General features: G+C 37.0%; 1 protein-coding gene across 3 annotated transcripts in view; it reads left to right on the plus strand.

Annotated features, from left to right (window-relative positions):
- The window catches only part of LOC113236036 (proline-rich protein 36), a 60,555-nt gene that overhangs the window by 5,411 nt on the left and 29,387 nt on the right, over positions 1-25,757 (plus strand). For all 3 annotated transcript variants that reach the window (XM_026471975.1, XM_026471976.1, XM_026471977.1), the window contains exons 3-6: positions 10,898-11,023; positions 21,543-21,662; positions 22,309-22,344; positions 23,330-23,356. In XM_026471975.1, coding sequence (XP_026327760.1) covers positions 10,898-11,023; positions 21,543-21,662; positions 22,309-22,344; positions 23,330-23,356 — 309 coding nt within the window. The remainder of the gene's footprint in view (positions 1-10,897; positions 11,024-21,542; positions 21,663-22,308; positions 22,345-23,329; positions 23,357-25,757) is intronic.

Raw genomic sequence — 25,757 nt, forward strand, 5'->3', positions numbered from 1 at the left:
GTCCATATGTTTCATTTGAAATGGATATTACAGAGCACCTGCTACCTTGTACATAATATCCGCTCATGAAATAGGATTATTATTCTTCTTATTTATTATTGTTCTTCTACTAGTACCTACATTACGAACTAAAGTTGTGGTTTTATTTTATTTCTTTTTAAATAATGTTTCAACATGAAACTGATTGTAGAACAATGATGTTAAAATGAAACAAAAGTTGACCTTCAAAGGAATTCTCGACGAATATTTTAATTGTAATGAATGCAAACGACTTTTAAATTCACGAGCCTAAAGCACCATTGCTAGTTAACTCGAACTTAGAGAGACGAAAATTATTAAGTGTCACTTATGCGGAATGTGGAAAGCTGAAATAAAGCACGTCGTTACATCGAAATCCACGCTAACAGATTAACACCACGTCTGCATTCGCATGAGGCATAAAAAGCTCCTAAAATTTTATTACGGGCCTTTTGCTGTTTATTTCCCACTCGCCCACTACTCCCCTCGAGACTAGTTTCACTGCATCTGGCAGTAATATTTACTTGCGGCGAATTCACAGTCCTTTGATAACGCTGTGCAAATGTAAACTTGTTTGGCACGCTGTTGAGACGCGCTTGCGTAATTTAATACTTGGCACTTGATTTTAACACGACTTTTTACAAACGTTTTGAATGCATGTTAAATTGTGTGTTGGACAACCGTAGATTTCTTTTCAATTTGGCAAGATTGTTATGTAACCAGGTGGGTAATTTTGGTAATAAACTTTGTTCAGAAACAATCAGCTATATGTTGCTGTAATATTTACATTCTTATGTAATTGTTTATTAACGACGTATATTTCCGTATGAATATTTCCTTTTATTTAATTCGTTTTCTTTAATTTGCATAGCAACGTACAAAATCGTCAACTTAAGCGAAACAGTACCTATTCATATATTTCAAGAACATTTTATTTTATCACAAGATCGGTGTCTCATAAAAATAACAATAAGAACAATATTGACGAGCGTGAACGTCTGAAATCATAACCGTGGGGAAGGGAGTTTTCCTTATCTGAGAATTTCCCGCGCATTTCGAAATATTCGGTTTCAGATTCACAGATGGTGTAAAAATGATAAAACTCCCGGCAACATCCATTATTGTTGTTTTTAATCGCACCGTATCAATGTACATTTTACTGAAATAAACCAACACTCAATTTAAATTCATCAAACATTTAAAAAGAATTGTGATTTGCTTTTCTGAACTCGCGCTGGTTTTGCAATCTATCATAAAATTTTTAAATATTTTGATTACATCATTGATCGAACTGGTTTATATTCATTTTAAACTCTTTGGACTGACGGCTCAATTTTAATCAAGTGAAGTCTTTTAATATTCAGCGCTGAGATTTTAATGCGATCAAAGGGAATAAGAGGGCGTTTCGTTGAGATTTAATGGTAAAATGTATTACCCACTCGAAGCACTCGTTTAAGATGTGCCAAGTGGCAAAAATCGCGATGTCGGTGGAGAGGCGCGTCGACAGGGGACTTGGGAGGCCGTGGGGCGCCACGGCGTATCGCTCTGATCTACCCGTGATCGGCCACCCACTCGACCATCGCGATCTAATAGCCTGATAAGAGCTCACGAGATCAAATTTGAATTTGTCGCAATATAGCTTAGCATAATCATGATAAATAAGGTCTTCGATTGACATAATCATTGAATACTCATTAATAACGCATCTCATCGCGGAATTATAAAAACGTACATACAACAACTTGCGTAATGTGTACAGTATTGTAACAGTCTCAATATTGCAATATTTTTCACGCTTTGCCATAATCACACGTGGAATTTCTTATCGTGCTAATACTTTTACGCGAAACTAATGCGTGACGGTAAATTTTATGGCACTAGCCATATTCCTTATCGATTTAACTTTGTGGTACATTCAGTATGAAATTGTGTCATTTTGTTTTTTGCACTTAGTACAATATGTGCTTGGTCGATATAGGTAAACTATAAAACTTAGTCGGTGAAATATGAGATAGTGGTAGACGTAGAACAGTTTATTGACTAGCCGTACAAGCATTGAAGCAATTTTACTCGTTCAAGCAAATTAGTTTAACAGTGGTAGTAACATTCAAACTATATAATAATAATGATGAAATCAAATACTACTGAACCTTATTAACACTATCTTTTGGTGTATACGAACATACTTGTCTCTAAACGCTATTACCCTGTATCCCACATTACCTATCTGCTAAATTTTAATGTTGCATTTCATTAACGACTACGATATTGACACGTCTCACTTGAATTATGTCAGTGTGGTGACATCTGACGCAAGGTGACGCGGATAGCCCTCGCCAATATAAATATAATACATCTGTCAAAATTCTGTCCATTCGTACCGCACTTTATTTCCTTTTTATCGTGTTCGACTATGAACGATTGGTTAGCCTGAAAGTGAGTTATGTATTCTTACCAACAATGTTTATAATTCACCTGCAATAATGTAATAAACTTGGATAGAGTCCCTATCGAAAACATTTCGCTGATTAGATTATCACGTAGGTTATAATTAAAATATATTAGTAAAGTAATATTGCAGACAAATAATATAACAAGATCAAAGTTACCGTTATTATGTTAGGGTTATATTTTACAATATAAAACAGAGAGCATTTGAACCTATACCAATTCTATTTTAATTTGTTAATTAAAAAGTTAATTAGCAGCGATCGACATAGGCAGAATATACATATATGTACCTAAACTTCAAGTAATACATATAGAGTAAATAACACCTTCCGTAATCCTATAAAATCAAACACAAAATAATCATATTGTGACTTACAATTTCTAAACCGTAGTAAGCTAGTTACACATCAAAAACATAAAACAAAATACAATAATTCCGGAATTTCAGATGGAGGTGTTATCCACTTTGTTTTATTATTCCTTAAAGGTTAGGTAAATATACACTGCCTATTCCGAACCAATAAGTATCTAGATTCTGTTACAATATGCTGATATAATGTGATACAATGTGCCAATACCAACAACCGGCTTGCTTTCATGATTGTTTGGAAAGTGGCGTTCACAACGCTTGGCTAACCTATATTCATTTGCTTCTATAAATAACCTGTCACAGTTGTATGCCTTTCGCTTACCGCTTTGTATTTTGATGTCTCGTTTACTGAAATGACTTACGATCTCTTGGAATGTGACCAAGTAGAGATTACTTATCTTTAGATATGATCCAAACACTCGTGAGAATTCTTTACTTACGGATGTAAATGCGTACAAGGAGAGTTTCCGTTATTGTAGGTAAATAAACAGAGACATGTGTGTACATCAACAAATCATTAATGCATAATTTAAAGATTTATTCATCATTGCTTCGGTGTCATTATTTACACGTTCTGCACACAAGTTCTGTTACAAGTTCTGCATGAACTAAATTGTTAACGTTTATTAAGAACGCCTAATGGAGATAAGTGAAAAGTTAGAATCATGTCAGATTTGTGTTTCGGCTCAGCTATCATTCCCCTCTTCGCGATCCATAATTTCGTTTCGCTTTTAAATCCCCCCTTTTATCCTTATAAACACAACCGCTTCTTCAATCCCCTCTTAGACGCTTACAGAAGTAACTTACGCTTAATCCAATGTTTATCGATTATTTGTCACCCATGAAGTGGGTATTAGCACGTATTAGCGTTGAACGCGACACAACATAAACATTTGTCACACATTATTCGATTATCGTTAAACACACGTCAGGCCAGAGTAAATGTTTGTCGAGAAGTTAGTCTACTTGTTCGATGTCGGACGTCCACGACCCGTTTGATTTCTGGCGACGACGCAAATAGAACGGAAACTGAGTTGATTGATGCACGCTCCATGGGATGTAAATATGTAGTTTAGCATGCAGTGCCGTACTACTCTAGTACTGCATAATTTGTTTCACGTATTTCGCGTAAACACTTCTTTTGTTTCGTTCATATAGCTTGTAGTTAGACCATGGTTTTCCCAAAGCCAACTCAATTTTCAAAATTTACACCAATAATATACATCATTACAATTTGTGAAGATCGTCAATGGTTCGTTTTAATGGAGCAAATGGAACGTGAGCCGAAATTTACTATTAATTTTGTAATAGTCGAGAGCAAATTCAATTTATATTCCTGTCACGAGTCATGCCTCACGGGAATATTAAGTAATGGCCCCGTTTTATGATCTTCGCAATGTCAGCTAATTCTTTCACAATTAGAATTATTCCAACTGCGTTCATGAGTCAGAATTTATTTATAATATCCGTAAGAGTGAAATGATTATAAATTACATTAACTTGCATGTTAAGGTGTTGTAAACCAACTGCTTTCTAACGGATCAGCTTTTATTTAAATATATAACGCAAGAATACCTACCAATTACAAGAGTTTTTTCTTGTATTCAGTAGGTTAAACGGTCTTACTTTAAAGTAATGGCCTAATAAGTACTCTTAACGATAAGAACTATTTTCGCTTTCTTTGAGTCTATAAAAAAGTTTAGTCAGTCATGTGCTCGAGCTTTTTTTTATGAAGTCAGTTAATAGCGATGGGCGTACGAGGATGTCGAAGGCATGTCGACAGTCGTTGTCTTATTCCCTAGCCGTGTGGGGGCGAGGTGGCGTGAGGTAATCGCCCCGTGACACGCGACGCTTGCGACACCGGTTTACAAACATTTCGATTACGGTCCTCGTATTTGTTTCCGCGCGCCACCACTTTTTCCCCGCTCAATTACACCGACTGACATGTCACGGGAATGATGAATTGATTTTGTCCGAATAGTTGACGTTCCGACTTGATTTCATGACAAACCAGATTAATTTAGTGGCTTACTTTTTTTATATTCTCTTACAGTGCCTTTTATTCTCTTATAGTGCCTACTCCTTGTAAGTAGATAAAATTGTATTACTTTAATATAACTAAAATGGTTAAAACTTCTCTTTTCAAAAGGTATTTGGTTTGCCTGTATTAACAAAAACAGAATGCAATCTTTTGTCACGGTTTTTTGCGTTATTTTTTGTCGACTCTCAGTTGAACATCCTTTTTTCATTGCAGTGTTGGTAGGTTTTGTACGAGTATTATATTTACAATAATTATTTTTAAATAACACGGCCAACCGGATAATAATTTGGTGTTTTTTGGTGAGAGCCTGTTGATGTAAAGGAGGTAGCTTAAAAGTCAATATTTTGTCGAATAAAGCGAGTAGCGAAATTTAATTTACCTGAACATTATAGTATCAGTCAGTGTAATGTTTTATCGGTAATACGACAATGAACGTGCTTATTAATCTGTTTGCATAAATTTGCATATTTATCTGTCACCATTTGTTATTGAGCAAAAGATCTCTCGGTGCTTCATTACCCGCGCCAGTGGCGAGTAGAAAACGAAATAATCGTTTATTACCATGCAGTTCAGTATCTAATCCGCGCAGCTAACCCACCGGCTTGTCTGATGACTTAATTAATGACCCACCGTGTCGCTGTTAATTAAACAGCTCGGGCAAATTGAAGTTCACGCCTGCGCCCGCGGCTCCCACCGCCAGATTAAAAACAAAATGCAATTTGGTGCGCACCAACAACATCCGACCCGGATCCGAAGTGATTAGGCGCAAGGCCGACCCATGGCGTACGTTTTATTCAAATTGCAGGTACACTTTTTACAATAATAAAACAGATACATGGTATAATTAATTTTTATAGTGCACTATCGAACGTAATTTAACACTAATGTTTTTAAGGCTAACACGCCTTAAAAAACATCTGCAAAAAATAATAGGCAATAATTTTGCAGAAAACAAATTTATTTAGAAAACTTACCACGCAAAGTCATAATTAAAGTCGGCGTCGTGTGAAAAAAGTGGTAACTCAAAAGATTCTCTAGCTAGGAAATGAAATAATTTATTAAAGCCTTGTTTATGTTGATGGTGATAATTTATTATTGTAGAACGAGGTTAACTAGCTAGTAATTGAAACAAATTAAGCGTGTCAATCGGTCTTTATTTCGTTACCGTAGTTTTACCGCTCTTTGATTACATAATGGAGAGCTATACCAGTTTAATCTATGGGCAGCGGTAAAGCGGTAAAACGAGTACAGTATTAGCGACCGCTGGCTGTTTAGCGAGGTAATTGAGCATGCACTAAACATTATACTCTCTCCGGCTCGTTAACGACTCTATAATAATAATTGCGAGTGTGCCCATTGAGAATTGCTAATTCGTGGTGTAACTGAACAGGCTTAACTGTTCAATGAGGTAAATTAACTTTACTTAACTAAAATAAGAATTGTATGACAACCTTGTTACCATGTAATTATTTTTATCATAAATACACACGCACACCTGCTTTTATTCCAACTTAACAAGTTAATTAATCTACACAATTCTTCACAACGAGAAATCTTCGACTGAAAATGCAGGCAATCAAACAATTACTTTAAACAGCAACAATAGGTCTGGTGTATTGTTATTTATTTATTAAATCCATATCCATTCTGTCACATTAGTGATTAATACGTAGTTGTAGTAATTACAGCTAATAACCGATATTGGCTGCCGTCTCAGCTTGTGAGAGTGGGTGGAAAACTTGTACTGTACACAGATTAAATTAAGTAGCTCTCGATTTACTGTCGACGCTTTAAGTGTTTTTGGTGTTTGCTCGTTAATTCAGCAAGTCAAACATCTTTAGCAGTTTATTATGAAAATATATTCATGATTTTTAAGAGAGAAATTAGTTCATTTGTGCCGCCTTCCTGAAGAAATTTTGCTTAATATAATGTTTAATTGTCATATACGTACATATCGCACATCACAACTAAATGTGTCTTGTAATGTATGTCATTCGTATACAATTTAATTTCAAAGTGACAGTGTTGTCCAACATAGACATTTAAATTAAAATTTTTTGCAGAATATAATTAAAAGCAGTCAGAAGTCTTATGCAAATTAATCTGTGAAACAGCCTCCCACGGTGTCAGTATAACATGTCGTCGCTTAACGCAGTGTGGGTGATTACCTGCCCGCTGAGTTATCGATCGGCGCTAATTATTTGACAGCCTCTTGTAAATACGCCTGGTAACCTTTATAGACGTAATTACGTTTCCTCCATGAATACATTTGCGCCCGTTATCGTAAATTTCTGTTCCCCTTTACTTTAAAGAGGTTTTGTGAACTTGTAGGTGTACAAGTAGAACTGAAAATGGCTCACTTCGTCCTCTGCAGCTTTTAAAATAATGAGCATTTGTAAGTTCTTTATATAAAGAAAAAACAGAACCCTTAAACATAGAGCCGAAATAATGTTATGGTTGGAGGCATCCGGAATTAAGCTGCCTTTCCCACGGGAGCACCGCCACGGGCAGAAAAATAGCTCGCCCGATTTCTGCGAATTTGTGATAACCTTTTTTATGAGACTGAAATGAATTGTATAAAATCTTTGGTGGTAGTCACATAAAGTCCTCGAGAGGATTTGCTTTCGTCGCACTCCTAAAGAGATTTATTCTTTGCAAAATGGAGTTTAAATATACTCCGAGCTTTCTCCTTTTGTTATCAGAGTAAAGGTGTAATAAAGTTTACAAGAAGTTTTAAAAAATGCGAATGATTATCCCTTCGATAAACCTGTATCTTATACAATCAAATAAACAAAAATTGAATTAGTGTTTTATTGAATTTATTAATAAGCTATCTATGAAATCAATATTTCAATAAATTTTAATGTGTCGTTAATAACATTCTTGTCAAGTATATCATCATCGAAACATGTAATTTAGATAAAGACACGCTCTTACGTCTGGCGTATTAATAAGCCATTACCGATTACAAAGCGTGTGAATTATCACCTGTGTTGTTGTAGTTGATTGTTGACATTTATTTATTAAGCTACGTACAGAACACGTGTCTTGGCACGGGCCACTTTGCATTTGATAATGTTCCGAGATAGTTCGCTCCGCATCTTTCGAAATCCCGACCTAACTCCGTCACCCAATTTATAAACACACCCTACCATTGTCTAACAAGGGGTGAAAGGCTAACGCGTGTCGTTTTGTTTAATCCCCACAAAATTCTTTTGTTTGCGGGAGCAGATGTTTCTTCATAACTTTTATTTGATGTCACAAAGTTTTCCAGGCCGAGGCGGGAAGATGTATGAAACTATAATTTACACGAGTCTGGAGATGGCTACTAAATTTAGTAGTTAACATTTTCTTGCGTTAACAGTGTTGTAACAATGTTTTAAAATTATCTGTTTTATGTGAAATCGTGCCCGGAATCAGTTTTTATTGGGTGATCTGACAAGCGGCAGCATCTGTCGTTTAGTTCAGTTGTCGCGTCTGTGGCAGGGAGATATCATTTAATGGTTACGGTAATGGACCCTCTCAGCATCACCTCGCTCCGCGGCGTTCCCCGAGCCAGCGTCAGTCGCCCCTGATGACCGACTGCCGGTATTTTTTTATGTTCACTCAATAATGTGTCAGTAGGGACTCTTGTTGGTATGCACGACATTTCACCGGTGATGGTCACTCGTTGTCACCCCTAAAATTTTTACGGTGGCTTTGTTAAGCGGCTGTATTATACTTAACATACAGTTCTTATTTTTTTGTTATTTAAATTTTGATTTTAATTCGCAGTATCATCAATCTCGGATCTTAGTTTAGCCAGCTAATATTACGTACAATAAATATATATTTTATCTACATAAAGTTAACAAAAATATAATCAACGAAATAATTTGAAAACAACACCTAAATTAAATTTGACCTTCCTTAACTATGTTTTATATAGGTTATATTATATGTTGTATGTAGTCAATCAACCTTTGCAAATTACACTATTATACTTGTTTATTTCAAAATGTTTCTAAGACCAGTGTGATGTTTATCTTATAGTTACAATATAGCATTATTGTCCCCTAGACACTTTTACCGTTAACGTAGTGAGCACTCTAAGTCACTTCATTCGATAGTCGATTGCAGTCGTTATTATTGTGACGTGCCTTCTTTGCTTTATTGTTTTATCGTCCGCCAACGTTTAACCTCTTCGCTGGCAGTCTTTTATGCTTGCAGCTGATAGCCATCTAAGTATCTCCTTTTCTGTAATTTATTACGGCTTTGTTGTGAGTGTCGATGCTTCTCTGAATTTATTATGTAGGATCTAGGGATGCTCTTGAATCAATCTCATAAAAATCGTTTCAAAATTAATTTCGATAAAGAAATAATGATTTTGACAGCCTTTTTGACTTCAGTTGTAAGCAACTTTCATTTAGAGTGATATGAGCCAGTAAAAAAAATTTAGATGGCACATAAGTAGCAATAATCGCCAAATACTGTTAATTTATTGTACTTATCTGTTTTGCCCAACTACTTTTCTTGCAGACTGATATAAAATAGGAATTAGCTCTCTCTTCTCTAGGGGTTCAAAAAGAGACTGTTTCGTTTAAATTATGAATACGATCTAGACGATTCGATTCGCCTTAGTGTTGAATCGATTTACTAAATAAAAATCGCATTGAAATAAATCGATACAAACAATCGCTAGATCGTATGCACTTGAATCGATCTTCATAAAAATAGAATCGTAATGTGCATCCCTAGTAGGATCATTTATTTTATTAGTATACAAGGGATTAGATTCGACGTAATTTCATTGATGTGTATAATTAAATTAAAAAAATAAAGGAATATTTATTTTATTGAACACCATGATGTTTTTACTACCATGATATTTTTATATTTTTTGTGAAAGTACTCCATTAGTTTTGTTATTAATGATACAAACGTCGAATAAACACAAATAAAAATTCCTAGAATCTGGCGAGATTCGAACCAGCGATTCTTTGTCAGACTGGGGATACCGCTCTCCAACTAAACTACGGAACGAATCAGCAGACTTTACGAATTTCTACATGTGCTGCTGATTAATTCTGTTGCTCAGTCGGGAGAACGGGTGCCCGGTCTGGCAAACAGTCGAACAACAACACCAAAAATAAGGCACGAAAAAATACATGTATTTTTCGTCGTATTTGTAGAAGTCACATTTCTTGATATTAGTATGTTTTTAAGCATAATAAGTAAAAACCGTATTCACAACTATGGTAAGTGTCACGTCATAACGGGGTGTAATAGTTTACGAATACCATTATTTCTCATGATCACAAAACGTCGTCACGTAAAATCACTCTTTATTATGTATCGCACGAGTCGCCGGGACGTTTAAATGAAACTCGACAGCGGAAGAATTAATTACATTACGGTACAAGTAGTGTGCGTGTCACTTTAAGTATTTTAGACTACGGCGACCAAAATTGAGGTACAAATGAGAGAGAGGAGAGAGGAATCACATTTGTTTATAATCAGACCCATAAAGATAGATGAATCGGTCTACTTATTGCTCAAAAAAGTAAACTGGATCTTCAAGTTTATTAACAGCTTCTCTAATGGAGAACATGAAGTTCAAGTTAGGTCCTTAATACGTGCTCGCGTCTGGCATCTTCAGAACACTCACTCAGCCGGGCGAGTAAAACGAACGAAACTAAGTATGATTAAGTGGGACTGTGGGACCATATCACGAACTTAGACTGCACTCCTCTACGACTCTGGAATGCAATGCTCCGGAGTTTATAGCCTGAACGCAAATGAGTTGGCGGGCTCCTGCTGCTCATTAGGTTAAATTATGGCGTTCGTGAAAAGGCACTCGAGACGTCGAGCACTGGTTTCCTAATATGACTTGTCAGTATTTCATAATTTACTGCTCTTACATTTGAAACTTTAAACGACGTGTTTATTTAGGTGTTTAGCGACTTCACACACGATTAATAAGTAGTTGTTGAAGTTTGTGTTGGAATGTGTTTAATAGTTATTTTATTTGTCAACAGGCCGCTGTAAAATGTGTTTCCTCACCACGCACCATCGCGCTGTCCACCAAGCCGCGGCTCCCGGTTTCCGAATCTCCTCGGTGTCACCCGTCCACCGTCACTTCGATGACTGCTACTGATACAAAAGTATGTCCACTTTTTCTATGTTAAGAAGCAATAGCATGAACTTGTAAATAATCTTTGGCCAGTTATCGTTTCACGTTAGCGTTTATCAAATACTTGTTTTTTGCCAAGCTTTTATTAACCTAAACAACGATCTTACATTAGCGTACATAACAAAAGCTGCTCAATACACCAACACAGTACCTAACGCTGCCGCCGCTGCCGTAATGCGTTGGGTGATCTCACACTTCTAAATGCAGCGACGCTAAATCCGTAGCCATCGCCGTGCCTCTTCCGGGACGTGCTTCTCGCCAAACGCATAAAACGTACGCAAACTGCCACTCGGCTTGTCAACGCGCCTCGCCTCATCTCCGAGTGCGCTGCAAAACTAACACGCGTGAAATCCGCGCGCTGTTTACTTATCTCCGACTGCTTACCAAACTATTAACCGCGATTGAACAACGACCGAAATAAACCCTTTATTTAGACAGACCTAGGATCGTATTCCAGAACTCTACTCAATGCTCAAGTCACGATTTGAGCGGACTTGAGTATGATTTCTAGTGCTTTGAATCATACTCAAGTCCTGACTTGAGCATTGAGTAGAGTTCTAGAATACGACCCTAAGAATCTTATTTCGTTTGTAATGCTGCTCGCATATCTAAAAGTTACTTAAGGACTCTCTTTATTCAGTTTGAAAAACATCTGCCCGAGATGGAAACTCCGCAAAGTGGTTACACTTTCATTAGTCCCGACGAGGCGGTGCTCTGGAACTGTAGTTTTTGTTTTTGTGCGACTTCTTGATTGCAGCGAAAGTAGTAAGCCGGTAGAGAATCACAATGCATTCCAACTTGGGAGCATAAAGGCAGGATGGTTGAAATGAAGATAGTTGGAGCGTGCACTCGATACGAACAAAGATACCTACACATGAAAGTCTATTTTTATCGGCAAAGATATCAATTTTATTTATTACTCTATTGCTTTCACGGTCTTCTTTTATTAGTGTCTTTTTATTGAGTAAATGAACTGAATAGTAATTTCATATGAAAAAGGTTCATAAAATATACCAAAATAAAGTATCCCAACGTTCATTGGACCAATATTACTTTCCAATTACTCTGTAAATTCAAACCGAAAATATTGTTTAAATTCGAAATGCAGAGAGAATTTTATTAAACGCGCTCAACCGCGTCTGGCGAGCGCAATCTCGACTATTGGCTGACATGGCCCGTCATTCATGAAAGCTTTATTTGATTATCGCTCTGCCGCCCGCCGGACACCACTTTAGCAAATCTAACATTTTCAATGTGAATCCTATTAAATGGCGCCTGGTAATTGATTTTAACGATTATGTGTCAGTTAACTTTGTTGCTACTAATCCATTCAGGCAGTAACTTTTCACTTTAGTTTGAAAATTAACCAGGATGGTTCCTCGGTTCTATATCTTTGTCATTACGACTCTTATAAATTCTAAATAGTGTCACTTACGACGAGCGTACACAACCTCTCTAGTAGGAATATAGAAGGAAGAATCCGGACAGTTTACCCTCTGCTCCTGTGCGCATTTCGTTTGTTCGCTGACGCCAGATATGTCGCAATCCTATCCAATTTGCCTCCCGCCACTCGGCACTCGTACTGCACGAATAAAGCGGAAAATCTTGCTCTGTTGGTCGAAAAAATAAATTACGCCGACTTTGATATGAAACATCGGGACGAGACGCGTGTTACTTGTTTTCCGGTCTCTGAACGTTATTTTCCTAGCATGATCGTCAATTTCGTAAGGTTACTCGAGTATAAGGTTTCTTGAAACAGAAATTAACACTAAAAAGACCAAAGATTTTAAAGCGCATTTTTAGCTGCTAACTCAAGTGGAAAGAGCTTTAAAGAGAAACGTAGCAAACTAAACTCCTCGACATAACGTGGTGTGCGGCAATGTCGTTTACTTTTATTTGCTGTCCGCTGGCTGCAGTTTACGGAGTATACAAGGCTTAAACAATATCAAGCACTCTGAACAGAGCATGAGCACGATCGTTTGGCACACGTTGGAATCGCGCCGCACCGCTGTGGTGTCGGCTAATAGCTCTTCGTAGATTCAATTTGCTGTCGAATAGAGTATAGCCTCCCTGTGCGCCGTACGCGATCATTAAGTTACGCCGTCGAAGTCTACTACGCGACGTGGCAGTAAAGTTCGTTTTAAACGACTACCATCATGTACGCCTCATAGTTATAGCTATAACAATATGCCTTTACTATAGAAAATTTTATCCAGAAAACCCTTATTAGAAACTTTGTCTAATACCGTGCAAATTATTACAACCCATGAGATTACAAGAGTGTTTTATTTAAATATTTTTAAAAATTGATTTATTTAAAGTATCGAAATATTACATATACATTTATTAACAGAATAAATAAAATAAAAACCAATAAAAGTGCATGCTTGAATAAAACATTTAAGTGTTTTATTGGAACAAATTTCGTTCACAACTTCTCAAACGTGCTATCAATAAAAGGTATAAAAGTGAAGAAGAAAATAAAGTTGTTCTACAACAGAGTCCAAAATAGGTAACAGTGAACACAAATTGATTGCTTTCGACAGCAACTGATCTTATTGTGTTTTCTCTGGCGTGCCGCCACCGCCGCCGCAAACTCGACACTACCAAAAAGTTTTTATTCTTGGCTCTTGCCGATATTGCCGTTTGCTTACGTCGCACTTGACTTCCCTTATCGCTAAAACGAGTCTCTGTCGAAGTGGCCAGCCAGACCAGCTCGTGTCGATCCTGCCTCCTATCTGGTGTCTGAAATATTGTTATGAACGTTCCTCCCACGTTCAGTGAATCTCATAAATTGTTAACATCTGATTTGATTGTGCTTCTGCCGTTTATTATTGGTCGTTTGTGCATAATATTTCACTGTTATGCTTATTTACATGTACTTTATACATGATTCGAATACATCGAATACGTTTAATATTTCATCTGTGGTATTAACGGCTCTATAAATATCGCATTGGAAAGCTATCGGTTAATCCCGGTGAATACGCGTGATTGAACATTAATTTTAATCAAATATAAAATGCAGTGGAAATGGTTGTTTCATTTACGTTGTGCAATTGAAATTTTAATTGATTTATTGGTAAGTGATGTCTTCATTGGCTTTAATTGAAATTCGACAACACAACAATTGGAAATTTAACGATCATTTGCATTGTTCAGTGAACTCGTGCCGCGCAAATGTCATAATTGCAATGGTATTGCTTAAAAATGTCTATATCAGCATGTTGTTTAATTTGCTCTTATGTACGGTAGTTACTTATTGGAGTATATTTAATTACATATCAAAAAACTTAATACACAACAAAAATACATATATACACCATTTATATAACTTATACATCTAACAATCAAATAATTTCCCTGCAAATAAACCGACCAACTAACAAAACTAATATCAAATATGATTTTAAAACATGTCGATACTAATTTATTAACAATATGGTTTATTTTTATCAAAAATCTGATTGCACATCAATTTACGCAAATAACAGAAATAACGTCAAGTTTTACAAGTAACTATTCTTTAATAAAAAAAGTTGTTTCGCCAAGTTTTAACAATGAAATACGTGTATCAAATGTATTTTAAGATATAACTAAAAACTCCATTATTTCTAAAATTTCATCTAATTAATTAAAAATAATTTTCTCGACCTTTTTTTATCACTTTCACAAACATGGTTCATGAGTCCAGTGCATTCAAATTCTAAATGGTATATGAAGGCGAAATGTTGCTTAACACAAAAGTCTACTCTATAGTGGTTTTATAATTAGTTATTTAGTAATGAAATGAATTTGTCTCACCACTACTTCATTTTCAACCCCTGTCTACTTAGTGCCAAAATTGAGAACATATTTAAAATAAAATCGCATCTTCGCTTCGCAGGTGGCATTGATGCCTTGATTGCAATGTTTGTGTATAATTTTATTTACTTTGTTGATCTTATTGTTTAGAAACACATTATTTGGTGTAGACCATTATTTGGTTTATCTCTTGACGAGCGCGGTGGCGCAACGGTTTGCAATGTGGTGGTATTTGGTGTTTTGGTTTGGTTTGTTTGAAAAAAAAAAAAAAAAAAAAACAAAAAAATTACGCGATTTAGATCGGAATTAACGGAAAAAAATAGATTCATTTCCAATTAGACTTTGAAATTATGTCACATAAAACCTTGTTTCATTTCGATACACTAAAGTACCTTTAGGTAAAACGGGTTAATTGTTTGTAATAAATTTGATATCTTGCATGACAGAAATATTACAATACTGTCGGGGATAGCGCAATTACGCGAAACTAGCGTTGGATTATGATATTCCATTCCGGTGATTAAGTGGCAAATCAAATCCGCGTAAATGTCGTGGCAACCAAATTGTAATTTACGGGAGTCTATTGTTATCAGTCCGTAGACAACGAAAATTAATGCTTATTGTGAAAAAATTTAAATCGGGGCATTGAAATAATAAAATAATAACGAGATTTAATCTCTCGTATAAAATATGGTTTAGTGCAGATACGCTCCTTTTACCTATACTACACACGCGGATATGTATTTAGATATGCTATGTGATAAAATGTTATGCGTCAATTTAAGGCATGTCCTTAAATGAAATATCTTTTAAAATACATATTTTGATACGCAATCAGTATGTTTTTGGGACTTAACATATTTTGTTATAAAAAAAACCTTTCTTTTTGATGACCACTCACATACTTACCTTTTTTTATTATATTAATCTAAAAGATAAATTCATGTTCAAGTATTTAAAAAAAATCAGGATTATACTAAAACAGTATGGAATAAATAGTTCGTACATATTACAGTAACTATGTAAGCAAACAAAAAAAAACTATATTCAACTGTAGCTATGTCGTACGCCTTCATTTCACCAGATGGCGTTGAATGTCTTAAAATGAATTGTGCTATAATTTGTGGAAACAACAAATTCGATGTTTTTTATTTAATCTTTTACTAGAATAACATTTTAACTTAAAAAGTGTCCAGCGAATCGAGAATATTATCTTTAAATGCAGATTATAATATCTCTTTCGCTATCTTGACCAAATTAAAGGCAATAAAATGTCAAACGGTTAATTTAATTCATGATGACTAACGATCCTAATTGTATAACGTTTTCACGGCGAGTAAATCGTTTCTCTCGTTTTAGACGGGTGGGTCCCTTACCCAGCTATGAGCCATTAAAATTTAATGTTTATGCCTATTTAATAGGCAGTTAAAGAAGTGCTTTGGAATAAATTGCTGTGCATTAAACGAACAAACAAATGAATTATGCTGCATAAAAACCTGAGTAAGTTTTTGAGTAAGTGAGTCGTATTTGTTAAGTTAATTATGGGTAGGGGTTTTACATACAATCTCCTGAAATATTGCTGGAGAAAAACTTAGTGCAATGTATGAGGCCAATTGTCTGCCAAAACGGAGCGGAGCAGAACTATAAGTTGTATTTCGTTATTTATCACTCCATGCTGCTGAATAAAAAAACATGGCTTTTCTTAGCTACGTTTTTGTGGATACAGCACCTTACACATAATGCATTCTAAAATTAGTTTACACTGGTCACAGTCGTGTTATCGAATCACAATAGTTGCACGTTCCTGTAACAATGTCGTCTGCATGCAAAATCGTCGTGTTTGTGATTTAGTTTGCATACAGGTAGGTACCTGCTCTTCTGATTATGAAACCAGTAGATAAAATAACTTGTCTTTTTTCTCGATTGACTTCATGAATCTAAACCGCCTCTGTGGCCCAACGGTTACCATGCTGGACTGCCACGCAGAGGTTCCAAGTTCGATTCCCGAGCCGAGAGAAATATTTGTATAGCCTATATTTATTTCTCTCGTGAAAACTCACGTCAGAAATAAATGTAGGCCATGTAGGGTGTAATTTGTGGTTGTCTATGTGTGTGTCCATGGCACCCGCGATGCAGGGTTTCCCTAGTGCGGGGTTATGAGTATGTGCGATAAAAAAGTCTGCTTCCAGTGCCTCGGTAATTGTATTGAAGTAATCGCAAAGTGCAAAAAATTGTACGAAGTTATAAAGCGCCTGTTTTTTTTTCAATAATGTTTCGCCTGAGATACAAATTTCAAATACTAACATGTCTAAATATATCATTCATAATGCTGAAGCACGGTCGACGTAGGCAACGGACTGGAAAATAATAAAACTCAAAGGACGTTGAATGCTACACAGTCGTTGAATACTAATTGGTAATCGAGCCGTGATCGCGACGCGGTAGAAACGTTAATTAAATCGCAGCACATTCGTACGCCTCGCAGCCGACTAGGTGGTATGCCGCTATATTAATCCGGGAACGGTCTGTCGCGAAATTCCATTTGGAAGCCGAGAGCTGACGTCGCTTGACGGCGGCGCACCGTATCTGATTGATCCTCTGTGATGTGATGCCCGACTCGATACGACGCTTTAGCAATGTACACGTCACTGACACGGTTATATCAGCAGTAAATCTACAAAGACAAATCCGAAACGTACACTACACTTTCTGGTTCAAAGTACTATGTAGTTTAATTTGCCAAGTTAAAGGCAATCTGATTTTGTGACAACTAACTTATCTATGTATAATTAAATATGCGCGGCGCCTGGTAACGACAGAAATTTAGTATACAGTAATTAGAAACAAGGCTCCGGCATCGCCGACAAGCTCCAACGTGGGAGTAGCGTGCCGCGACATAAATAAATTATGCAACGCGCCACTTAACGACACCGCACCCTGCCACCTACCGCTGCACCACACACTCTCGAAGCTCTCGCCTCTTAACTAACGATACTGATAAATAATCACCAAGATTGCGCACTTATCTCGTATCGCAAGAGATAAATAGGCATTTGAGACAACCGCAACATAAACAACCGGATAATTCTACGATTGTAGTAGATGAGATGATTACAATGCGAAACGTTATTACAGAATTATTACGTGTCGATTGTTATTGTATAAGAAGCACTCAGAGACACCGTCAACACAGATTACTTATAGTTACCCGTCTGTCAGTCTTCCCGAGGACGTCGATGGTCATGAAAAATGTAATTGAATGATTTATCTGGTCGGTCACGTTACGCCGCCATATGGACTTCTCATGAATAAGTAATGTTTGACCGCGGTCGTTGTTTCAATTAGCGGTTGTGTCGCCGGTCGGTCACGACTGCCTCCCGCCGCCGCTCCGAAACGAACCCAAACGGATTGCCATAAAGAAGCGATTCAGTGGGCTGCACAAATCAACCGCGCTCATCGACCAGTGTTTTGCCGGAGGAAATTTGATAGCTCATGCCAATGCTGAAACAATAACATTATTCTTGTTATAAGGTAGTGAAGCGGATAAATAAATATTTGTAGTTGTGCGGAGTAGGTTATCGCGAATTAATTAAGAACATAAATTTTGATTAATCATTACCTAAATAAATACGTGAGCGCGAGAGATGTACGCAATCTAATTAATTAACATTTTATTATCACTACATACCCAGTTTTTTTGGGTGTTTGCTAAAAATAAGGCCCATGACGAAATCACGCAGCATCTGCTTGATATGACCCATAAAATATTAATTGCGCTGTATTACCATCTGTGCGATCGAAGATATGAAATCATTATTTACCTAACGACCGTTTATGTTACAAGCAAAATGTTAAAGACATTGCAACCAAGGAAATGACTACAATATTATTATTTGTTCCTTAAGCTTTTACTACAGAGCCGGAGCAAGAGAAGAGGTCCCCGAAAGTTGTTCATTTAGGCGCTAAAGTCCATTATAATTGGGGCGCAATGTAATGAGCGAAAGTAATTATGTGGTAACATCCGGCGTTACAACCCGAACAACACGACCCGGAACGGGATTAGAGGGATCTCCACGCCTACGAAGCGGATTAAATTGATATGTGCCTTTAGGGCTGCTCCTTGGAGTTTTTTCTTTAGATCTTTGAGTATTAGACGAAGATGAGGTTTGTAAAAATAAATGCCAAAGTTACTTAAATATTTAATTGCCTGTCTTTTCGAGATTTTTGAACTATATTAATTTTTCATACATCAAAAATAAGTGTACAATTATATGCGGCAACCCTACCTGTTTGACGCGTTTATCTATGTAAAGGGTCGGAAAGCAATCCCTTTTATTAGAATTGGGGACATAATCGTGTGCGTATGTCTTATTGTTCTGTTATGGGGATACGGAGGTATTCAATTTTTATTGTGTCTCTAAATTGACTACTTAAGGTGTTATTATCCAGGGTCTGTCTTGCAAGTCGAGCGTTACTCAAAAACTTGAAAATTGTCAACTGGATGCTGATAAGCAATAACGTGTTAACCAACATCATCATAGTTTTGCGAAAATGGCACTTAAAGATATTTTCGTTGATTTTCATAGTTTATTCTAAAAGAAAGATGGCGACATCCCGTGTATTTTCTGACCCAGTGTTTTTAACGACGTGCATTAAAGAGACCTATCAATACTTGTCATTCATTATCAAAGCATGAAAAAAGCTAATTGAGTACAACCTGTAGAAGCTGGTGTTATAAAGTTGATATAGATTATGTTTGTAACATGTTCTGTTTTTTGCTTCAGATATATGTTCGTAGTAGCAGAAAACAACAAGTTTTCAGTTTGTTCCTAAAAATAATAAAGAACTTGCTGAATATTCCTAAATCTGCCAAACTTTGCCACATTTAATACAACGTTAACATGTTCTATCGCAATGAAAAGGAATAAAAATGAAATCTGCCTAAATGGCAGACATCTGCCACAAATGGTCACACTGTTCTCAATCTCAAAGTGACGTTGACATTGGCAAGACGTTCCTTAGCTAACTTTCGTATTTCTCATTTAAATATTGTCTAAACATTTTTGTCACATTGTGTTTTATTTTTTACTTTATGTCATTATTGTTTAATTGATTGTTTGATTAGGTATTTTAGAGTTTTAATGTTTTATGTGTGTACTATAAAATAACCAATTCTTTAAGTAGGTAAACATTCAATCATGCTTAAAATGAAACGTACAAGAACGTTACCCAATCTATGGTCAAATTGAATCAATTGCGTTGTGTTCTAGCATCTATTCTAAAATACATTGTTTTGCAATTTCTTTATTCCCGACTTCTAAAGATATACAAAAAGATATTATTAACTAGGCATAAACTAAAACATAAAACTATACTAGCCAAGTCCATGGCACTTCTTTGATTTTGGGTCAGTTTTCGCCATCCTTCTTTACCCATAAAATGAAACTTTTGCTATTGTGGTTGTTGTTGTTGGGGATTTATTATAATAAATCACAACAATTCATGATTCCTAAGGTAGCAACAGCAAAGCTTTCCATTTTATAAGTAAATTTTAGAACAAACATCAAAAAAAAATCGAAAATATCTTTACGTGCCCTTTTCGCACAACTATGATCATGTGTGACACGTTGTGGCTTATTAGCATCCAACTTCATTTAAATTCATAACTTATTAATTTATGAAAACACACATTGAATAGAAACATGCATTTAACAAAGTACGTGTAGTTTCACTGTGTCCGGCCGAACGTTAAATAAAAGTATTATCATTTATTACCTTTAAAATAGAATCAATGTTAGCTCGGGTTTAAATTCGCAAGATACGTACTGGATTCCGACGCTCTTTCAAGTTTTTTGTTCCGGTCGACAGCCACTCCCGGAACCGACACCATTTATTTAGACCTAAACCGGCCGCGAGTAATGGCCTCACAGCTCGTGCAGCCAGGCTCTACTTGAATTTTAAATTTACCTACTAGTTTTCTTTTAACACTGTATTTTGTTTCTACGACGCGTTAAATAAATATCAAAGCATTGTTTGCGCAAAAAGTTATATTCAATTATTCTGTTTGTGCGAAAATGAAATATTAAATCGTTTCCAGCACGTTTTTCGTCGCAAACAAGTAATTCATTTTTGTTTTCCATAAAACTGGAGGCCAAATCAAATCGGACGCAAAGTTCCTTCAAATTAATAATAACGTGGAAGTTCATTGAGCGAGAGCGGTTGAGGAGTTATCCATTTACAGAGAAGTTACTACTCGTTTTATTTTCTTTTACTCGTCCCGGAGAGCGCTCGTCGCTCAACATCACTCCCCGCCAGACGCGCCTTTCGAACCCTACCGTAAAATAGACGCGAAATGTGATAAATGGAAAACTCTTTTTATTGTCAGGCCCCGGGCACATTACGTTATGGTTCGGCTCTCACATCCCGCCCGCATCCTCTCCCTTGCCGCGTCTTATCAAGTTTTCTTATATCCTAGTTACCGCTCAATTTTGTGAGCCTATATAAAAGCTTTCCCTGTCTGCTCCCCTCTGTAATAGAATTGCTCTCAAAGTATCAATACAAGCATTCCTTCCACTTTAAAATCTCATGTCGAATTGTGTCTTCTCACGACACTTGAATAGCTTTTTTGTCCCGTATGCACAACATCCTCATAATGTGCCACTATTGAAATAAATTTGGCTGTGCAGGGGATTACGCTGCTTCAAGACCCTGGCACATCAGATGACAGCGGGAGAGCATCAGAACGGCTCACGGGCAGCTCAGTGGCACCTCGCGATCCTGACTCCTCCCGTGACCGCCTTAGTGACGTAAGTTATTTATAATTTGCATTTTTCCCGTCTTACACAACCTTCTCCAACTTTACCGTATACATCCGGTGCACTTCCCAAACTAACATCTACAACGTCTATACGAAGCGGCAGTAAAATTCCTCCTTTTAACTTTTCTTGTCTCCTTACCTGCAAAGAGTCACCTTATGAGAAAACTTCTTATCGTACGCGAGCTTATATCGCGTTCCTCGAGATTGACGGTCTCGTTCGCAAGCGTGTACCTATATTAATTAGTCTTTTATTGTAACAAGCGTATGACGTGGAGCGACACTTTGATGCATGTAGATTTCACTATATGTTGTGAATGTTTATTGAATAGTTCGTTGTTGTCCTATGTTTATTTTGCAATATCTCGTCTCTCCTAATCCGTGAATATGTAGCCGTTTCTTAATTTCTTTACGCAATGTTCATACATGATTGTCATAAAGCAAGCACATCTAGTTTTTAAATGCAACAAGGCCAGATTTGCGAGTCAAATTAAAAAGTTAAGAGGGGTTGAGTTTCCACTCCGTGCACAATCTCACATTCGCCGACAACAAATAGCGGCGTCGAGTCGAGGGAGAGACGAGACATATTCACCTCCCCCAGTCCACTCATATGTTCGCTTTCTCTCTCCTGCCTACAGGCCAGTAGCCGCTGTAGTTCCGGAAAAGGCTATATCGTGAGTATACTCATTGTTGTCCTTGTCTAGTATACCGTGTTCCTTACTAGCATGTCTCGCAACATCCACTTGACTACGCTTCTCTAAACGATCGTTTTGTTGTTAACAAGTTGCATAATACTCTTCGCTATGACATCATTATCATAAGTCTTTTTTTATTTGGTGGCAGTATTCTTTAACTTTGGTGAAAGATAAATAGGTACTGTATGGTGTCTATAATTCTCGATTACCGTGTGTAAATTTACCCTGATCACGAAACACACATAGCCCAAGTCGGCGCAGTGGCGTGGTGCTGCTCGATATTCGGCGCGTATCGCAGCTAAATCACGAGATTTGTCGAAGCGGTGCCGCTCCGTACTACATAACATTACCTGCGCCCGCCCTGAATACTTCATGTTGTGTATTTATTTGAAATTGTAATATCTCAGTCTGATCCCTTGTTGTTTCCCTCGGCTGGAATCTACCTCGTAAATATAGCGGAACGTATTCGCTGATTTTATGATGCGATAACAGTCTTCTTGTCTCGTAACGACGAATTTATTTCAAATGTACAATAGCTTTGTTCTATAAAGCTTCAAAGTACAGCAAGATGAGGATATGAAATTACTATAGAAAAACGTATAAGTTATAATGATGTATTACGAGCACTACACTACGTACTTACATTGCATTTGTATTGCATAAGCTAATCGTGACTGATATGAACATCGCTTTGCATGCAGGTGGGCTGGTGTTGGTTGGAGGTATTCGTTGGATTGTTAATAGCGAGAATAATTAACTCTTGATCTACATGCTATTATAATTACGTACGCGTCCTTAATTAGTAATTACTTATTTCGTAATGTTGTTGGTTTACAAATGGTTTTCTTGAATACAATTAACAAACCTGGCGGCAAACGTGTTCTTTTAATTGACTCTGCATGCGCGGTTAAGATAGTTAATCTGTAAACACTTGTGGCTAATGTAAACTTTTCTCCTTTTGCAGTGTGATAGTGAAGGCGACGACGACAAGGCAAGTGTTTTTTTTATATTATTCACTATCTAGAAATTGCATAGCTGACATGGAAGATATTTACGAATTGAGTAAATTAATTAAACCAGTCACCAACTCCTCGGCTCTTTGAGAGTTGGCAAAGTTGAAACAGAGCGCAAGAAATAAATGTCCGTGTAATATAAGTGGCAAAGTTGCTCGTTCCCGGTTTTTACCCGGTTTATTACCCGCTCGGACTCGCTCGAGTCGGGGATTAATCTCGCGTGACACGCGGACGTGTCCTCTCTACCTGTTTACAAATTGTTTTGCTACTATAATCTATTTTCTTGTTCGTTTCTAATTGTTGAATATCCATTATTATACGAAAGTATGCATTTATTAAAACCTTCAACGCCACTATAGAGTCGATCTGTCATGCCTATAAAAAATTAATCATAACATTCAGAACACTGATCAGTAAAATTTTCGTATTCTTGTTTTTATGTAGTCAGAATGTCCATTGTACACGCGGACGACGTGTAATTAAATAATCTTGTAGCTCGTATGCCATAAATTAGTTAAAGCCAGATGCCAGTTACGCGGCACGTGCTATTACTTCACTTGTACGCTAGCGGCGAGTTTCGCTTTGTGCTCGGACCGTACTGTACACGCTCTTGGGCTATAACTAACTCGTCAACAGGTTGTGAAATGCGAGAGAAAAGCGGGTAGAGACTTGAGGTTTTGTGGAGCGCTCTCTGGCGCGTGTCGAGCCAAAGGGCGCTGATTATGCCGTCTTTGTTCCTTAATTATTTAAATTGGCAAAATGTTTAGTGTGCAGTGTGCACCGGCATGGCTGTGGTATATCTGCACAGTGTGGACTAATTCTAAGTAATGTACTGCGTATAAAAGTAAAATAAATTGACTTTCCCATAAAGTGTAAAAAGATTTCAATAAAAGCAAACTCAAGCACAATCTGCGGCAGCAGCCGCGCAAATCCGAAAGCTCTAAAGACTGATGGCATTGTCCGGAGCCACGGGCCGACCGCTCGAGCGCGGCCACGTTCCCCTTAATCTAATTATCTGGCCGCTTCGCTGCCGACTCCGTCCGAGACACCCCCACCCCATCTCAATTTTCCCCACCGACAGAACGTTTAAGTATGAAAGTATTTTAAGCAATCTATCCCGCAACATTGAATGGAATCTCAGATTTTAAACGAGTTTCAGACATCGAACTTTCTACAAAGTAAATGCTTTTGCTAAATTATTACTTTTAATTGAAGAGGGAGACTTCTTGTCAACTGCTTCATAAAGAGTTTTCTTTTTATGCTGTTCATCTAAACCATGTAAACAAATTGTTTGAGATTGTTTTTCTAAATCTTACCTATATATATAATTATGATGTACTATGAGAATATGTACAATGTATATATTCAAAGTTTTCATAATAATTACTGACACTAGCAGTTTAATCACAATATCAATTTAGTTAGCAAAATGTTTTTGATGTCTTAATGTAACATAATCGAATTGGAAGTTGAGTGGCACAATAATGCCGGTAAATGGATATCTGAGAAGGAAATCAGTCTCGACTCGGCTTTTGCCGTAGACGATTAATTGAATTATCCCAAGGGAGGTTGACGGTGAGTGTATTGCAAGTATCGCGGTAGCGGGAGCGGAGAACGACACTCCCGTAAGCGATAACAGCTCATCTCAAGACTCGGAACGATAGTGGCCGGTCGTAATAGATACCCCAGCGAAACAGTTGATAGTGTTCGCTAGTTTCCCTATACTGCCAGAGAGTGCTACTAACTCGATTCGATTCCACTCGGGCTATTTGCACTCCGGGTTCAATTATACCTCCACTTTGACATGCAAATCCAGTCGCTTTCGGCTAATTACCTAGACGCTTCTGTGTTGCTATTGCTAACGTCAACCTGCGCTATTAATTCAACGTCGAATAACCTCAGTACAGAGTACTAAAAAAACCGACCTCAAAAGTACGTGGAATTATGTCTATTTGCCAAGTTTTATTGGAATATCGCCTAGTTCGCCACTACACAGGACTTGACACGGAGATAATAAAAATCGGTTCTCACCACTCAAAATATATAGAGAAAGAAAACCGCCTTGAATTAGAGAATAACAAAATCAACCATTAAAATAATTGCTCCTTATAATAAAAATTAGGCGCTATTTATAGAAATGAAACTCATGCGTGAACAGCCACCCGTAGATGTGGATGATTTTCTTCAAAATGAAATGGGACCACTATGGAGGTACCCTTTTTCCAACAAAAAAGAATCATGACAATCGGTTCACAAATACCGGAGTTATCGCGTAACATACATAAAAAAAAATAAACTTACAGTCGTACCTTAGACTATAAGTTTTTTTTTAAACTTCGGAAAGTAGAGTACAGCCCGAGTCTCGGCAAAATCCCGGGC

This window comes from Hyposmocoma kahamanoa, unplaced genomic scaffold (assembly GCF_003589595.1).
Source record: "Hyposmocoma kahamanoa isolate Upper Pololo Valley unplaced genomic scaffold, ASM358959v1 88, whole genome shotgun sequence".
NCBI classification, from domain to species: Eukaryota; Metazoa; Arthropoda; class Insecta; order Lepidoptera; family Cosmopterigidae; genus Hyposmocoma; species Hyposmocoma kahamanoa.